Genomic DNA, 19,239 nt, shown 5'->3' on the forward strand with positions numbered 1-19,239 from the left:
CCCCGCGGGGGGAAAGGGAAAAACCCCTCAAAAAAAAAAAAAAAAAAAAAAAAAAAAAAGAAAGCTGAGACATCCAGGAACGCACCAGAGAGAGCAGTGGAGCTTCTGAGGGATGCAGGTGGCCGTGTGAACCTGGGGCTCCCCTGCCCTGCAGAGTGCCAACCCTTCAATACCCAGGGCCTGGTGGCCGGGAGGACGCCGGGCCATGGGCACATGGAATTGTCGTGTTTCCCTTCACTTTGGTTCATGTTTGAAATTTCCAAAACTAAAAAACAGTGACTTGTTCAGTAAATTCCAGTATGAATAAATTGCATGTTTTGTCATAAATACTTCTCTACAGAGTCACACTCTCAGTTGATAAATCAAAACTTGTTGGATAAAACAAAGTAAATTTCTCCTCACATTTAAACATTGACTGTAAACTCATTATAAACACTTCTAAATATTTAATGAGAACTACAAGCTTAACATATCTGATCCAAAAATGCCTTAAACACCTCAGTCCAGACACCCACACACTGAGGATGATTCCCTCAAACTGGTTCTGAAAGTAGTAGCCATGCTTTTCTCTAGCCCGTTCTTATTCTTTCTCAGACGTGCTCTTAGCACCCTCCTGGGGATTAGCATCTGACCCACATCACTCGGGAAAAGCCCTGGCCGGCGGCTCCCAGGCGGGGGCACCACACTGAGGCCAAGTGCCGCTGCCCAGTGAGCCTGACTGCCCCCTCGAGCTCTTTCCCTTCACATTTACTTATTTATTTTTTAAATTGACATATAAAATTGACATATTTATTGTGTAATGTTCTTACCACAAAAATTAGAACTATGTCAGGTGATGTATTTGCTAATTAGCTAGACTTAACCAGACCTTTAGTTTTCAGTTTTTAACATTGAGTTAAAATACACGTAAATCAAATTTCCCATCATAGCCCTTTGTAAGTGTACATTTCAGTGGCATGAAGTCCATCCACATGACTGTGCAGCCATCTCCACCATCCATCTCAGAACTCTTCATCTCAGAAACCTGAAACTCTGTCCCCATTAAACAAGAAGTCCCCATTCCCCTCCGCTGGCAGCCAGCATTCTGCTCTGTCTCTATGAATCTGACTACTCTAGGCCCCTCATGTAAGTGGAATCACACAGCATTTGTCTTTTTGTGGCTGGCTTAGTTCACTGAGTGTGAGGACCTCAAGGTTCATCCATGTTGTAGCCTGTGTCGGAACTCCTTCCCTTTATAAGGCGGAACACTATTCTGTTGTATGTCTGTACCGCATTTTGTTGATTCATTCATCTGTCAGTGGACACTTGGGTTGCTCCCACCTGTTGACTGCTGTGAGTAATGCTGCTATGAACGTGGGTATAGAAATATCTTTGCAGCGCTGCTTTCGGTTCTCTTGGGTGTTCTGTCACAAGAGGAACTGCTGGCTCATATGGTCATTCTATGTCTAAGATTTTGAGAAATGACCACACTGTTTTCCATAGTTGCTACTCCATTTTTACATTCCCACCAACCGTGCACAAAGGTTCAGATTTCTCCACACATTTGTTTTCTGTTTTGTTTTTATTTTTGGTGTACCCATCCTCATGGGTGTAAGGCAGTATCTATCTCATTATAATTCTGACTCGCATTTCCCTAATGAATGGTGATGCTGTGCCTGCTGGCTACTCATACATCTTCTTTGGAGAAATGTCTACTTATTTGTCTATTTTCTTTTAATTTTTAATTTTTAGAGACAGGGTATCACTATGTTGTCCAGGCTGGACTCCAACTCCTGTATTAAGTGATCCTTTTGCCTCAGCCTCCTGAATAGCTGGGTACATACCACAGCACCCAGGATGGCCCATTTTTGAATCAGCTTTTTTGTTGTTGTTGAGTTTTAGGAGTTCCCTATATATTGTGGATATTAATCCCTTATCAGATATATGGTTTGAAAGATTTTCTCTGTAGGCTGCTTTTTTACTCTGTTGATGGTGTCTTTTGATGCATATGACTTTTAAATTTTCATGAAGCCCAGTTTGTCTATTTTTTTTCTTTTGTGACATGCGCCTTTGGTGCCATATCCAAGAATTTATTGCTAAATCCAATGTCATGAAGCTTTTGGCCTATGTTTTCTTCTAAGGGTTTTATGGTTTTAGGTCTTAATTTAGCTCTATTGTGAGTTTATAGGGTATGAGGTGGAGGATCAAACTTCACTCTTTTGCACGTGTAAATCCAGTTTTCCCAACATCATTTGTTAAAAAAACAGTCTTTTCCCCCATTGAATGGTCACCATATTAAAAATCATTTGGGGCCAGGCACAGTGGCTCACGCCTGTAATCCCAGCACTTTGGGAGGCCCAGGCAGGCGGATCACGAGGTCAGGAGATCGAGACCATCCTGGCTAACATGGTGAAACCCTATCTCTACTAAAAACACACAAAAATTAGCCAGGCGTGGTGGCGGGCGCCTGTAGTCCCAGCTACTCGGGAGGCTGAGGCAGGAGAATGGCGTGAACCTGGGAGGCAGAGCTTGCAGTGAGCCGAGATTGCACCACTGCACTCCAGCCTGGGCAACAGAGCGAGACTCTGTCTCAAAATAAATAAATAAATAAAATAAAAAATAAAATAAAATAAAATCATTTGGCTAGCCAGGTGCAGTGGCATGTATCCATAGTCCCAGCTACTTGGGAGGCAGAGGTGGGAGAACTGCTTGAGGCCAGGAGTTCAAGACCAAACTGGGCAACACAGTGAGACCCTGTTTCTAATTAAGAAAAATATCACTGGATCATATACATGATGGTTTATTTCTAGGCTGTCTATTCTATTACATTGGTCTTTACATCTGCCTTTATGCCAGTACTACACTGTTTTGATTACTATAGCTTTGTAATAAGTTTTGAAACCAGGAAGTATGAATCCTCCAACTTTATTCATTTTAAGATTGTTTTAGCTATTAGGGGGTCCTTGAGAGTCCATATGAATTTCAGAATGGCTTTTTCTATTTCCACAAAAAATGTCATTGGGATTTTTGAAGGGAATGCGTTGAATCTGTAGATTCCTTTGGGTACTATGCATATCTTAACAATATTAAGTTTTCCAATCCATGAACATGGGATGTATATCCATTTATTTATGTTTTAATTTCTTTCAGCAGTGTTTTACAGATTTCAGTGTACAAGTCTTTCACCTCCCTGGTTAAGCTAATTCTTAAGTATTTTATTATTTTTAATGCTGAGTGTCTTTTGATAACAAAACCTTCTGTTACGTTGAGGAACTCTTAGCCCATCTTTTGTATTTGCTTTCAGTTTGTGACACTTTGGCATCTCTTCCCGAGATGAGCGATTCTTTGGGTTTCACGGATGGGAGAGCCCATTGCATTGTCCTTTCATTTGGAGATATTGCCTGGTGTGTTGGGACAAGGAAGGACTAACCTTCCTTGTCAGTGTCTTATCACACCCGCAGGGCTGAGTGACAGGGTGGTCCTGGGCAGGCTTCCTGTGGCTTTGCAAACTGAGTGGGTGCACACTGGACTTTTCCCACCTACTGATGGTGTGTGAGGCCGATGTTACTGGGGCCTCAGCTGTCTGTGTTCACTCTTTCTTGCTACACAAAGAGAAACAAGGACAAGCCTTATTTGATAAAGGCCACAAACACTTTGACCTTCCTCCACCCAGTGTGGGGATCTGTGTCCCTTCTCCTTGACTCCAGGGCTGGTCACAGAAGGCTCTGGGCTCCAGCCTGGCTTGCTGGATGTGCTCTTGAAGCTCCCAAGTAAGAAGTCTGAGTCCCTGAGACCACTACACTGTAAGGACACTTGAAGGCGCTCAGGTTGATGGTCCCCACTGTGCCCAGCCCCTGAATGGAGCCAAGGCTCCAAGCACTTGAGTGAAGAGGCTGTGGTGGAAGCGGATCCTCCAGCCCTGGCCATCACCCCATGGAGTAGACAAACCGCTCAGCCCAGCCTCTCCCAAATTCCCGACCCACAGAGCCCACGTGCACAGCATGGCTGTTATGCTGCTCTGTTTGAGGTGGTTTATTAATGTAGCAAGAGATAATGGCACCAGGATGAACTCGATTTCTCAACACCGCACATTTTACAGGTTTCAGAATCCGAGTCAGGAGGTCAAGTGTGCGTGCAAGAGGTGGCAGAAGACAGATGTGCTGCTGTTCCCAGGCCACCTGCACAGCTGGATGGTGGAAGCTTGAGGTACTCGGGAGGCTGAGGCAAGTCTCATTTTATTCCGTTTTCAAGAACAGAATAAAGCAAAAGAACATATGCAGTGCTTCCTTACAATGTTATCCTGTAGTCAGCTTTAATGATTTCTCTTTGAGCCTATTAGTTGGAGGCTGCAGTAAGCTATGATCATGCCACTGCACTCCAGCCTGGGTGACAGAGTGAGACCCCCACTGTCCCTGGTCTCTTAAAACAAAACAAAACCAAAAAACAAAACAAAACAAAACAAATAACAGGCTGAGCACCTCCTACTAATTTCCTCGGCTTAGCACACCCTGTGGCCGTCGTCCCCATCGTCCGTGGCTTCATCCCTCACTTGATGCTTTCCTATGTGGACTTCCTGGCCAGTGCTGTGGGACCTCCCCCGTAGAGTTGGCCAGCCTCATGGGCTGGGCTACCCGTCCCACTCAGCAGTGGCTGCCTGGCCTCCCCTCTGTCTCTCTTGTCCAGCTCCTAATGGGTCTCCCATAAAAGCTGATGCGTGGGGGCCAAGCCACACCTTGCTGACCTGGGGAAGCTGACAGAGTGACAGGGGGTCTCAGGGACCCTCCACCCACAAGGTGGGAAGGGGGATTGCTGGCAAATCTGGCGTAGAGGTTGAGACCCTGAGGAGAGGCAGGCCTGGGGGATCTTGCAGCAGCTGTGTCCGCCTAGGACCACAGGGCTGGTGGGGCTGGCGGGGCTGGCGGCTTGGTAGAGGGCAGGTGCACGGCAAAGTTTTCACCGGTGCCGGCTTGTTGTCTTCCACGCTGGGATTTCGCATGAAGTTCTAGCTAATTGAGTATAAGCGTTTCTGAAGAACCCCCGGAGGGTTGTTTTTCTTTGTGCAAACAGTGCTTTTGTGCAGAGGGTGTTCTGTGACTTCTTGGCAGAGACACAGGTGGGAAACACCTGATTGAACATCATTGCCTGGGGAGTGGAGACACGCACAGCACGTCAACACGGAGCGCCCAGCAGCGGCGGCGGGTCCTGGGCTGTACTCTGGAGCCCTTCCTGGGATCATCTCCCGGCATCGGCTGACCCCTCAGTGTCTACGTGCTGAGCCCAATCTGCCTGCAGGGACGCCCGCTGCCAGAGGCAGAGGCAGGTTCTCCTGGTCCCAGAGCCGGGGCTGTCTGTTAGCCTGCCAGTAACACGCAGGGAGGAAGGAAAAGGCTCTAGGCACAGCTGCTTGTCCAAGAGGGACCCTGTTGGCGGCGCATTGCTGGGTGAGTGCTGCCCGCCTGTGAATGGGGTGCTGGCCGAACCTACCTCATAAACTGGGGCTGCACAGAGGTCACATGGTGGCACCCACCATCAAGAGGGGAGGCCCCTTGGCACTGGAGGCAGGAGGCAGGGCCTCACCAGGCAGACGTGCCAGGGCCCGTGTCCCTGCACACAGCTGCCTGCCGGCCAGTGGAGTGAGACCTGCTGCCCCTCTGATAGCTCCTGGTAATCAGAGGGGCTCACTCCACCTGTACCAGAGGCAGTGGCTGGGGATGCTGGAGCACGCGGCTCCAGCCACTCAGGATCCCACTCTGGGTCATGAAAGTTACTCCACGGAACACCCCAAGGCCACCCCTGCTGGCTGTGAAGACACCACCATGCGGACAGTGCCCAGGGCTGGGGCTCACAGCCACAAGAATCTGGATTTGAACAGAAAAGGACCCCAGCCCTGCTGCCACCCTGACACAGCCTTGCGGGGCCCTGAGCAGAGGACCAGCTGCATTGTGCCCACGCCTCGACACATGGAAAGTCTTCCAATAAGAACAGGATGGTGGGCCGGGCACAGTGGCTCAGTCCTGTAATTCTAGTGCTTTGAAAGTAGGCTGAGGTGGGAGGATTAATCGCTTGAGCCCAGGAGTTCGAGACCAGCCTGGGCAACATAGCGAGACTCCTTCTCTAGAAAAAAATAAAAAATTAGCCGGGCATGGTGGTGTGCAACTATGTAGGTGACCCTGAGCTCCTCGGGAGGCTGAGGCAGGAGAATCACTTGAACCCGGGAATCGGAGGTTGCAGTGAGCCAAGATTGTGCCATTGCCAAGATTGAGCCAAGATTGTGCCTGGGGGACAGAGACTCTGACTAAAAAAAAAAAAAAAAATTCCGAAAAACACAGGATGGTAGCACACACCTACCTGAGTCGGCACCAAAAATGGCAAGACATGTCCACTGTTATTTTCAAACACAAGTTCTCTCTGGCTTGAGAGACCTCACTGCTACCCAGGAGCATTATGGAGGAAGACGAGGAAGGGCCGATGAACAAAGGCTGCCTCTCTCAGTTGGTGGGTTGGCTGGGGGCGTGATGGCAGCGACCAGCCATGCTGCCAGGAGTCACCTCCCAGGTTCTTCCCAGGAGCTGCATGCTGACCCTCGGGCGCTGCCTCCGGGCCACCCCTCCTCCCCACTAAATGTCTTCACTGCCGGCTCTGGTGGCATTCCTGCCAGCCTACAGGAAGCGGCTGTTTGCTAGGAAGATATCACCAATGTCCAAGTACATCTTTTCCAAGCTGGATGTCTGGAACTGGGACCCTGTTTCTTCTTCTGTTGTGGGGGTTTTGAGGCTAGTCAGACGCATGGTGATTCATCACGACCCAGGTTCTGTTGACACAAAGGCCAGCCTGTCCAGAGCCACATGGCCCTGCTGTAGACGCTGCAGAGCAGCTCAAGAGAGGAACAGGACCAGGAGGGCCGCACTGCTCTTGGCCAGCTCGGACCCCAGCAGTGGTTCTGCTGCTCTCCCAGGCAGCTTAGCCAGGTGAATGAAAGTCTTGGGCCCGCCCTCCACAGGACGTTTATAAGGCCTCAGAAGCTGGATCTGCCTGGCAAGGGGGGCCCTGTCTGCCTAGCCACCCAGATGCGGGCACCTGGCCCTTTTGTGCACTGGAGGGGTGAGGGCTGTGTCAGGCATGCAGGACTCATGCTGTCCCCTGACTCCACCCCTGCACACTGAGATTCGGAACAAGATGTGCCTGGACACTGCTCAACGCCACGTGGCCTGGGGCACGCAGCTCAGGGCCAGGTTAGGGGGCAGCTGCCTGCCATCTGCCCTGCTTGTGCCTTTGACTGAACACACAAGGGCCAGGGGTCGACTCAAGGTCTGTACATCCCTGCCCACAGCTCTTCATGGCCTGTAGGTAAGACGCCGGCAGGCAGCGCCACTCGCCAACCTCATGCTGGCGCGCACACCTGGGCCCTCATGTGGGATGCACGCCTTGTGGCTGTGGGACCTAGGGAGTTTTGTAACTATAGTGATGATGCCAAAGATAACAGGGACATAAAAAGGGGAAGGGGCAGAGGCCCAGAACCCTCAGGGTGGGAGCTGAGGTGGGGCAGATGTGCCCAGTGGCATGGCTTTGGCAAGGCTGTCAAGGGCATGCAGGGAGACTTCAAGGCCAACTCCCACTCCACCTACCCTGCCGCTGTCGTGGGGATGTCAGAACCTGACACCTTCCCTCACCGTGACAGCCTATGATGAGTGCCCAGGGTGCAGCTCCCTCAGCACCTGCAGTCACTGCAGCCTAAACCCAGGACCCTTCCCTTCCCTGACACCTCAGTGATGTGAAAATCCCTCCCGGAGTGCCCCACGCATCCCGGTGGCTGGCTACGGGACACTCAAGGAGAAGCAGCAGGGCCCCCCTCTCCAAAGGTCCTGGCACCTGGTGGCCACCCTTGTCCAGTGGGGCCAGGTCAGTGCCCAAGTCGGGCGGTCTCCAAGGTTGGGCCAGGGGCTGCTTTCCCAGCCAGCACTGACATTCCCGTTTGGTGGAACCAACAGAGAAGAGTGGTCACAGGACCCCTCAAGGACTCCGGGCCCCCCAGCAACCATGTTCCTCACAGTGGGGTTGGGAGGCACGGTCTTGGGACCCCCTGCAGTGGGTGCCAAGGTCTCACTGACAAATCCAACACCCCCATCCCCAGGCCTTGGAAGCCCTCCTCGACCGTACCCCATGGCGGCTGGCCACATCCACTTAACCCAGTGCAGCCGCCCTCAGGCTGTAATCCAGCCCCCCACTCCCAACCCGGTGCCGGAGCCTTCCTGGCCCCAAGCTGCAGCGCCCAGTCCAGCCCTCCGTTTAGCAGGTCTGTTCCAGGAACTCCCCTAATCCACCCATGCCCTGGCCACCTGGATCCCACACCCTTCCGATCCGTCCCACACATGTTCTCCAGATTTCTGCCTGGAAACCTGGAAATGCCACGTGGTCCTGCAGGAGGTTGGCGCCCCTCTCAGGGTCACCCTCTGTACCTCACCCTGGGGGCCTGCTGGACTCTAGTCTAGTTCTAGGACTAGAAGCCTCGGTGGGGGTCCCAAGGAGCATTGGCAAGGCCTTGCAGGGCAACTGCCCTGGGCCTTCAGCTAGAGGAGCTCTTCCGGCAATCAGGGCAGACGCAGGCGTTTGTGGTCCCGGCTTCTCTGGATCTGCTCATGGGCCCCACTCCAATATTCAGGGTCATGGTTCTTTCCTAATCAACACCCGCGTTTAGGAGGAGACGACCAGCCAGGCTGGGCCTGGCTGCCTGCAGCGTGAGGCTCTGGCTGCTAAGTCCTGTTCTTGCTGTGTTGTGCCCTGGGGGCCACCCTGTGTGCAGCTGCAGCTGTGACTGTGCCCTTGGCCGCTGTGAGGCAGTGCTTGTCACTCCCTCGCTGCTCTCGTGCCTTCTGCCCAGCACTCACCTGGAGGCGCACCCTGCGTGCCTTCCCCACTGCACCCTCTCTGGGCAGGCATGCGCTCCTGGATCCCACATCTGGCCTGGCCCCGTGCGCTGCAAGCCCCCCTTGCCATCCCTTGGCCTGGCCCTGTGCACTGCAAGCCCCCCTTGCCATCCCTCACAGGCATCTTTCTCTGCATCAGCTTCACTCTTTAGGGAGTTCAGTTACTTCCTGATCCTGATCCTGGCCTCAACCTATGTGTTGGGAGCTCCTGGCTTCCTCAGGGCGAGGGGTCACGTGGACATCGACAGGCAGCTGGGGTTGGGGCCTATCATCTCCAGAGGCCTGGCCCAGGAAACCCACACTTGGGGTGGCCCATTCAACAATGGGTGAGGGTGGGGCTGAGCATCCTGCCTGGTGGGGGTCTGAGGGCACTGATGCTAAGTGCGGGACCAGGGCCTCCTCAGGGAGCTCCCACCTCAAGCCTGCAACTTGGCAATGGAAATTTATTATAAAATACCCTCAGCTGGCAACACAGCAGGCCCAAGCCAACATCTCCTGTAGGCCTTGGACAGCCAGGACTCTGGCTGGCCCCCAGAGTCACCGTCCTGTGATGACACACTCCACAAAAGGAAACACCAACCTCGTGGTCCTTGGGCCATGATTTGCTGGTCCTCAGAGGCCCTTGAGGTTTCAGGTCAAGGCTGGGGCCCGATGCCCACCTCCCTGCCCGCCCTCCTTGTCTCCCGGGAGGGGAGTGGGTGAGTCACGCGCGTGGGTAGAGCGACCAGAGGCTGATCCGCTGATCCTTGGAGCCCGCGGCCAACAAGCCATCGGCGGCGAAGGCCACGCACTGGACGGCAGCACTGTGGAAAGCCAGCACGGCCAGCGGCTGCATCGTCCGCCAGTGGAACACGCGGATGCGGTGGTCCCAGCCTGCGGTGGCCAGGATCTTGCGGTCTGGCCGGATGGTGATCTCGGCGATCCCGGGATTGGTGAGTTCATGAGTCCCACGCACCTGTGAGAGTGAGGAGAGGCGTTAGGCCACTGCTTAAGCCCGTGAGTCAGTGCTGTCCCCGGCGCCCCACCTGCAGCTGGAACCAGGAGAGACGCAGGCCCACAGGCCTGGGACGTGAGGGGCACACGCTCCCGCACAGCTGACCTCCTACTCTTCCTAAGACCACGATGGGGGACTCCAGTCCTCCCCTCAGACTGGTCTTCGGCCCTGCCCTGCTGCTCCTTGCACCAGCTCTGACCGACTCCTTCCCCAGTCAGAGAGCAGCAGAGAGACAGGGATGTCCCAGCTGTAGGAGAGGGGCTGGATCCTGGGGCCCCTCACCTCGGGGAAGACACTGCACCCTAGTGCCTAGTGAGAGGCCACGTCCTGGGCTTGACGGCAGCAGAACGCTGGCACTTCTCCCAAGAGAACCTCACAACCACCCCAAAGCTGGTGAGGATGAGAAATACAAACTCCATCTTCAGCAAAACCATGAGGTATGTGAACCCCCAAGCTCAACAGGGCTGGGAGCGCTGCCAAGAGCGAGACCCAGTGGGGGGTTGGCAGGATGAGGCGGGGACAAGGGGAGACGCCCTGGAGGCGGCAGGAACCACACAGTGCCCCTTGCCCGGCTGGGTTCTGAGAGGGGGTGGGGCACTGCACAAGACCCAGAGCCACACAGGCAGATCCTATGTGCACGGGGCTGTCGGGGCGCTGGCCTCTTCCTGGGCCGAGCGTCCCACACTCGGCGCTGGGTGCGCAGGAAGCCTCCTGCCCCGGCCCCTCCCTGACATTCTTCGCCTGCAACAAGCAGGGAGCTGGGGAGTTGGGGGATTAGCGCTGCCTCTGTGGCCACAGCACTTCTTGGTTCCACAGGGCTGTCCCATGTGCTGCAGGAAGTTTGGCACCTCTGTGCCCACACACTGAATGATAGAGGCACTTTGCCACCATGATGACAAGAAACAAGGACCACTTCCTGCCACACCAGCCCCATGCACTGTGAGCTTTCCGTCAGCACCCTCTTCTCTAAGGGCCTCCCGATGGGGGCCACGCTGCCCTCAGTTGCCAATCACACATCTCTGCAAAGACAGCACAAGGAAAAAGGAAGAAGAAACAGGAAAAAACAATGGCAACATTCAGCAGAGGCCAATGGAAAGTGTCACCAAGCAATGCTGTCATAAATTAACAAAAGAAAACTTCATGAATTAAGCTCTGGCTCTGCGTCCCGTCTGTAAAACAAGAACCCAAAGCAGAAGAACACGGAGGAGGAAAGCTGACCTGGCAGAGCTCAGGGGAGAACTGGAAGAAAACTCAAAGCAATGAAGGAGAATCAGCAGCAGCAGCGACTCTTAACAGGACAGCCAGGGACACAAAGGGCAGGAATGATGGAGAGTGGGCAGAATGGGCTGGGCGTGGTGGCTCATGCCTGTAATCCCGGCAGTTTGGGAGGCTGAGGTGGGAGGATTGCTTGAGTCCAAGAGTTTGAGACCAGCCTGAGTAAAACAGCATGACCTCCATCTCTATAAGAATTTTTTTAAAAATTAGCTGGAGGTGGTGGCATGTGCCTGTAATCCCAGCTACTCAGGAGATTGAGGCAGGAGAATCAGCTGAGCCCAGGAGATGGAGGCTGCAGTGAGCTGAGATCACTGCCACTGCACTCCTGTCTGGGCAACAGAGTGAGACCCTGTCTCAAAAAAAAAAAAAAAAAAAAAAAAAGATACGCTCTAATAAAGTTATTGGACTTCATAGCTAAAAAACTTTCGATGGCCAAACAAAAAGACCGTGTTGATGATGAGGGTGCCGTTTAGGCCGTCCTCAGAATGTTCCACAGCCACATGGGTGCCAAGGGATGATGGGGTGATGCCTGCAAAGGCTGAGAAGGAAAGCAAGGTCCAAGCATTTTATATCCAGCCAAACTGTCGCTCAACTATAAAAACAACAGACCAACATTTCTGAACATGTAAGAACTCAGAGAATCCTGCAGCCATAAGCTGTTCTTGAAGGACTAGGAGATTAACTCCAGTCTCATAAGAGATAACTGGAGAACTGCTGCAAATGGTCTGGCAGGGAGCACTGGACCCACTTGCCTATAGGATTAGCTCTAAGACAATATGGGGATTATGGCTGTGAACCCGGTTATATAACTCACAGAAATATGGGAGGCACTAAGAGAGATAGGATGGTTGTTAAGTTCACTGATTTAGCTCAGTTTTTGTCCTTAGGGGCCAAAGATATAATAGTCAACCTCATCCCCGAGAGATTATCTGAGCTCCCCAACCATAAGTAATGACAAAAATAGCATCATTTCCTTCTCCTATCCCACCTCACTGTAGGTGCCTTTGTTTCCTAGTATTTCCCTTGTATATCTGCATAAAGTTAAAAAAAGATCTAAATATACTCAACAGGCTGAGTGTGGTGGCTCATGCTTGTAATCCCAGCTACTTGGGAGGCAAAGACAGGAGGATTGCTTGAGCCTGGGAGTTTGAGGCTGTCATAAGCTAAGATCACACCACTGCACTCCAGCCTGGGCAACAGAGTGAGACCCTGTCTTTTAAAAACATTACAAATTAGCCAGGCATGGTTGTGTAGTCCCAGCTACTTGGGAGGCTGAGGTTGGAGGATCATTTGAGTCTAGGTTTATGATTGAATTTCAAAGTGAAATCCAAATCTGTGCTATGTACAAGGGAGATTCCAAAGGAACTCTTGGCAAAGATATACTGGGAAAATGCAAACAAGAAGAACAGGGTAATCTGAATAACAGGAATATTTGAATTTAGGGCCAAAGCATTAGGTAAGGTTATATAAAATACTTAACAGTGATAAAGAGTACAATTCCCAGCGAAGAGCTATATAATCCCAGCACTTTGGGAGGCCAAGGCAGGAGGACTGCCCGAGCCCAGGAGTTCAAGACCAGCCTGGGCAACATATAGAGATCCTGTCTTTACAAAAAAGTTTTTTAATTAGCCATGCATGCTGGCATGCACCTGTAGTCCCAGCTTCTTGGGAGGCTGAGGTGGAAGGATTGCTTAACCCAGGAGTTTGAGGCTGCAGTGAGCTATGATCACACCACTGCACTCCAGCCTGGGTGACAGAGCAAGACCTTGTGCCCCCCACCCCCCAAAATAACTGTAAATATCTGTTTAGCCAATAAACTGACATATCATCCATAAAGCAAGAACAATAGGAAAGTGGCTATAATTGAGTAACTGGTACCAGACTAGTCCTCTTGATGCAAACAACCATAAAAAGTGGACAAAATACACAAGGCAACTGTTTACAGGCAGGAAACACTAGGCAGAGAAGGGGAGCTGATGAGGTGGGCCTCCCAAATGCCCCCACAGCTCTCTGCCTGGAGACAATGCCCTCGGCATGAAGTCCACGCAGAACATAGTGGTCACATTAAGCTGAGGAGGCAAATATCAGAATCTAGAGCAGTCAGAGGGCTGAAATCCATGGGGCAAGGCAAAGGAACGGAGGGAGCTGAAGACTGTGTGAGGGGTCCCTATGAGTCTTGTGTGAGGGCTGGACTGCGCATGCTCACGGTGGACTCCACAGGGCTAACCAGAGCTGCAGAGTTAAACAGAACAGGTTCAAGAGGTCAACACTGCTGGGGGTCCAGTCAGCCTGAGTGCAAAGACTGTGTGACAGCCTGAGACCAGCTGAGCTACCAGAACGGCATCACTTCAGGAACAGGATTCTGTCTTAGAGTATGGCCTACCCTAGATCTACCAGAACAAAACTTGAAACCAAGCCCTGACAAGGTCTGCAGGAGAGGCAGAGTTTGGAAGTTGAGTTCCACCCCACTTAACAAGCCTGGGAATGAACTTTCCACAGACCTGCCCTAACAAAGCCAAAAGCCAAGCCTGCACAAGCTCAAGGTGAACAGTCAGTCACTGAACTGCACACCAGAATGAAAGCAAACACTCTTCTGAGCAAAATAACAGAACCCAGAGATTCAGCATGTATCATTTACCATGTCTGGCACACAAACAGTAAATTACTAGACATGCTAAGAAGCAGGAATATATGACCCATAGTCAAGGGGAAAAAGCAGTTAATAGAAACTGACCCCAAAATGGCAGAGATGTTGAACATATCAGATAAAGACTTTAAAGAAACTACTTAAATGTGTTCAAAAAAAATGAAAGGAAAATGTATTCAAATAATTACCAAAAAAATTGTCTTCAATGAGCAAATAGGAACTATTAGCAGAGAAATGGAAATTATAAAAAAGAATCATAATAGAAAATATGGAACTGGAAAGCTCAATACTGAAATGAAAAATGTATCAAATAGGCTTAACAGCAGATTGGAAATATATTTATTTTTAAAGTCAGTGAACTAGAAGACAGATCAACAGACATTGCCCAATCTGAAGAGGAGGGAGAAAAATGACTGAACCAAAACAAACAGCGCCTCAGGGGGCCATGGGATGCTATCAAACCGCGTAACTCACAGAAGCCCCAGAAGGAGGAGAAAGTGAAAATGGTCAAGAAAAAAGTGGCTGGATATTTCCCAATTTTAATGAGAAACACGAATATATAGATGAAAAGCTCACAGAACCCAATCAGGACAAGAAAAAAAATCTGTCTAGGCACATGATAGTCAAACTGCTGAAAACCACAGATTAAAAAAAAAAATCTTGAAAGCGGCCATGGTGCAAGACATATTACATGCATGGAAATGATAGGATACCATGAGTTCTCATCAGAAACAAGGAACAACATCTTTACAGGGCACGAGGAAAAATAAAACTATCATTCCCAAGTTCCATAGCCAGGATTCTGTAAAAAGGAGGGTGATGAAGACATTTTTTAGATAAATAAAAGCTAGAGAATTTTTTGCCAGCAGGATTGCACTACAAAAAAATGTAAGAAGCTCCTTGGGTCTATAGGATGAGCAGCAGAAATGGCAAAGGGGTGAGTAAATGTAACATGTTACGTTTTTTATTTCTTGTAAGTTTTTTTTTTTTAACTGATGATTTGAAGGAAAACTGGTCAGATGCAGTGGCTCATACCTGTAATCCCAGCATGTGGGATTGCTTAAACCTAGGAGTTCAAGGCCAGCCTGGGCAACACAGTGAGACCCTATCTCTACAAAAACTTAGCCAGGCATGGTGGTACGTGCCTGTAGTCCCAACTACTCGGGAGGCTGAGGCAGGAGTTTGAGGGTGCAGTGAGCTGTGATTGCAACACTGCACCCCAGTCTGGGTGACAGAGCAAGACCTTGCCTCAAAGAAAACGAAAATTAATATTGTAAGGTACAGTTTTGAATGTGTGTAGATGTAGATCACAACAGTCACGGAAAGACTAAAAGGGTGAGTAGGAGGGATTGCACCAGCACAAGGTCATCATGTTTGTGAGACGGGATGTGAACAACACTGATTCTAAGGAGATTTTGAGAAGGGTGCCCACTCTTGAAGTGCAACCACTTAGGAACAAAAGTGGCAAGAGGTCTAGCTAAGAAGCCAATAGAGGAAACAAAACAGAATACTAAAAAATAAATATTTGATTACCACAAAAGAAGGTCGAGAAGGAGGAAAAGTGGTCAAAAATGGAAGTGAGAAGTGGAAAATAAGTATAGAGATGTTAAACTTAGGCCGGGCGCGGTGGCTCAAGCCTGTAATCCCAGCACTTTGGGAGGCCGAGACGGGCGGATCACGAGGTCAGGAGATCGAGACCATCCTGGCTAGCACGGTGAAACCCCGTCTCTACTAAAAAATATACAAAAAACTAGCCGGGCGAGGTGGCGGGCGCCTGTAGTCCCAGCTACTCGGGAGGCTGAGACAGGAGAATGGCGTAAAAACCCGGGAGGCGGAGCTTGCAGTGAGCTGAGATCCGGCCACTGCACTCCAGCCTGGGTGACAGAGCAAGACTCCGTCTCAAATAAAAAAAAAAAAAAAATAAATAAACTTAATCCCAGACATGTCAATAATTACAGTGAATGCAAACAGACTAAACGTACCAGTTAAAAGGCAGAGATTGTCAGAAAGCATCACAAAGCAAGACACACCTGTCTTCTAAAGATACTTTTTATTGGGAGGCTGAGGCAGACGGATCACGAGGAGGTCAAGAGATCGAGACCAGCCTGGCCAACATGGTGAAACCCCTTCACTACTAAAAATACAAAAATTAGCCAGGCGTGATGGCACAAGCCTGTAATCCCAGCTACTCGAGAGGCTGAGGCAGGAGAATCACTTGAACCTGGGAGGCGGAGGTTGCAGTGAGCCGAGATCATGCCACTGCACTCCAGCCTGGGAGACAGAGTGAGACTCCGTCTCAAAAAAAAAAAATAAAAAAGTAAAAAAAAAAAAAAAGATGCTTTTTAAATGTCAAGAGGTCAAGACAGATTGAAAGTAGAAGCAGGGAGGAAAATGCAAAGGGCAAACCTAAGAAAGTCGATGCTACTGTTTAGCATCAGACAAAGCCAACTTCAAGACAAAGAGCATTACAAGAGACAAGGGACACTTTGTGTTGAGAAAAAGGCCCTGCACCAAGACGAGGTGACATCTCAGCGCCTACACACCCGCACTCAGCCCCAGAGCTTCAAAGCTCATGAAGCAAAACTGGCAGAGACAAAGAAACAGGCATGTGTGCAATCACAGTTAAAGATTTTAAGAGCCTTCTCTGTGTAACTGTTAAAAAAAACTAGACCAAAAAATCGGTAAGGATATTAAAGACTGGAACCACGTCCACTGACCTGGGTCAGGCTGACGGAAGGCTCCACCCCACAACTGCGGAACACACGCTCCTTTCAAGTCCATGTGGTGCACTCCCCGACACACGCCATGTGCTGGGCCAAAACCAAGCCTCCATAAATTTCTAAACACTGCAATTGCACTGTGTGCATTCACTGACAACAGAATTAAGCTAGATTAAAGATATAGCTACAAAATCAACGAATATTTGGAAATTAACACACCCCCCCAAGGAAACAACAGATCAAAGAGGAAATCACAATATTCTGAACTGAATTGAAATGAAGACACAATAAATCAAAGCTTATGGGACTGAGCCACACGGAAGGTGGCCAGGCTGGGAGTTGAATTCTCAGCAGCCCAGGGAAGAGGCAGGACCTAGATCCGAGACCCAGCAGCTGCTGCTGCTGCTGAGAGAACGGCCCCTCGGCATCCAGGCCCGTGCACTCCGAGGCCACCAGCACAGCCACCAAGAAGCCCCTGCCCGAGGAATCCCTAAAGGATGTACTTTTTGGCTCCCAGAAGGAGGGCCTGAGATGTAAGAATGCCCAGGGCAACGCTCACACATGAAATGCAGTTATCAACGTGAGAACTGGTTCCGTAAGAGATGTGTCTACACCTGGAGGGCCAGGAAGGTTGGAGGTAAAATGATTAAAATATAAGGCTATAAAGGGAAGTAGCGACCAAAATAAACCTGGATTGAGCCATATTAATTAGTTGGAAAAATAGGCTTTGGGGCAAATGTCCTCTCTAGAGATGATGAGGGGGAATGAAGAGAAGACCTCACTCACTAGGGAATTACCATTTTAAACTGGCATATTCCTAGGTCAGCTTCAAAGTGCATAAAGCAAACACAGACAGGCCCCCGGCAAAAGGGAACTGGACGGGCCTCTCTGCACTTGCTGGGGACCCTGGTCCCCTGCAGGATGACTTAAAGGCCTAAGAATCAATAGACACATGGGCCTGGCACTCACGTGTGCAGCGGGGCATCTGACAACCAGCACCGCCTCCCTGGCACATGTGCAGTGCTTATGAAAATTGGACGGCCCTGCATTTCAAAGAACTGATATCATTCAGACCTTGTTCCCAGACCACAATGTTAATTAAGTTAGAAATTGAAATCTAAAAAATAACTGGGGGAAAAAAATCAAACATTCAGAACCATAAAAACATTCTAATTAACTCAGCAGCCAGAGAACAAATAAAAATGGGGTCTTTGTGTCAAATGAGGAACATGGAAAAAAAAATAATAAAAATGGGGTCTGCCTGGAAGTGAGGGGAGGAAGACAATGTCTTCTTGCACCAGGGTGCCCAGCTGGGTGGTCACCTGTGGAAACAGGCTCCATGTGGGGCGGGCAAGGGAAGGCTGAGTGCCAACGGGCTGTGCACCTGACCCCAAGCAGGGCAGCAGATGCAACCCAGGGGACATGGGATGGAGGGAGAGCATGGCAAGGACAGAAATGATGAACAGAAAGATAGAAATGCTCAAGGACAAACACATACAAGACTGATCAGGAATAAAGCAGGGACAGAGCTTTGAATGCGGCAGAAATTTAAACAATCATCACAAGTAGTCCAAAAAAGGTCACTAGGAATATAACCTTGAGGATTTGTAGGCCCACACATTCCTAGAAAAATTCCCCAAATTGGCCGGGCGCGGTGGCTCAAGCCTGTAATCCCAGCACTTTGGGAGGCCGAGATGGGCGGATCACGAGGTCAGGAGATCGAGAACATCCTGGCTAACACGGAGAAACCCCATCTCTACTAAAAAATACAAAAAAAAAACTAGCCGGGCGAGGTGGCGGGAGCCTGTAGTCCCAGCTACTCGGGAGGCTGAGGCAGGAGAATGGCATAAACCCGGGAGGCGGAGCTTGCAGTGAGCTGAGATCCGGCCACTGCACTCCAGTCCGGCACTCCAGCCCAGGCGACAGAGCGAGACTCCGTCTCAAAAAAAAAAAAAAAGAAAAGAAAAATTCCCCAAATCAGGAAACCTAAATTAGTCCACAAAGGAAACAACCCGGGCAGAGAAAATAACTGCTCAGTAATAGTGCAGGCGAAGACCAACCTACAGTCACTCACAACCCCCTACCTCCACCGCCCAAATGTGTCCATCCATCAGGAGAAGAGGGGACGCTCCCCACCAGCTTCCTGAGCCCGGGGCTCCTGTCACTAGGCAGGTGGTGGGAGAGGGAGACCCAAGTCAGTCTGTGGCCCTGGGCAGTTCCGGCCCAGCCCAGCGGAGTGGGCGGAGCATATGTCACACGTGGGGAGCGCTCGTGGTGATTTCAGGACTTTTTCCTGAGATCCAGGGACAGACTGAGGATATTAGTTGTTTTAATGTTTCCAGCCCGGGTGACAGAGCCAGACTCCATCTCAAAAAAAAAAAAAAAAAGAAAACGCCAACAGGCCGGGCGCGGTGGCTCAAGCCTGTAATCCCAGCACTTTGGGAGGCCGAGACGGGCGGATCACGAGGTCAGGAGATCAAGACCATCCGGGCTAACACGGTGAAACCCCGTCTCTACTAAAAATACAAAAAATTAGCTGGGTGTGGTGGCGGGCGCCTGTAGTCCCAGCTACTCGGGAGGCTGAGGCAGGAGAATGCCGTAAACCCGGGAGGCGGAGCTTGCAGTGAGCTGAGATCCGGCCACTGTACTCCAGCCTGGGTGACAGAGCGAGACTCCGTCTCAAAAAAAAAAAAAAATAAA

General features: G+C 50.5%; 1 protein-coding gene across 3 annotated transcripts in view; it reads right to left on the bottom strand.

Moving 5' to 3' along the window:
* Positions 1-9,328: 9,328 nt before the first annotated feature.
* Positions 9,329-19,239, bottom strand: part of GNB1L (G protein subunit beta 1 like) — a 70,914-nt gene continuing 61,003 nt past the window's right edge. For all 3 annotated transcript variants that reach the window (XM_025399619.1, XM_025399621.1, XM_025399620.1), the window contains one exon: positions 9,329-9,858. In XM_025399619.1, the coding sequence (XP_025255404.1) occupies positions 9,607-9,858 (252 nt within the window). In that variant the 3' untranslated portion in view covers positions 9,329-9,606. The remainder of the gene's footprint in view (positions 9,859-19,239) is intronic.

This window comes from Theropithecus gelada, chromosome 10 (genome assembly GCF_003255815.1).
Source record: "Theropithecus gelada isolate Dixy chromosome 10, Tgel_1.0, whole genome shotgun sequence".
NCBI lineage: Eukaryota > Metazoa > Chordata > Mammalia > Primates > Cercopithecidae > Theropithecus > Theropithecus gelada.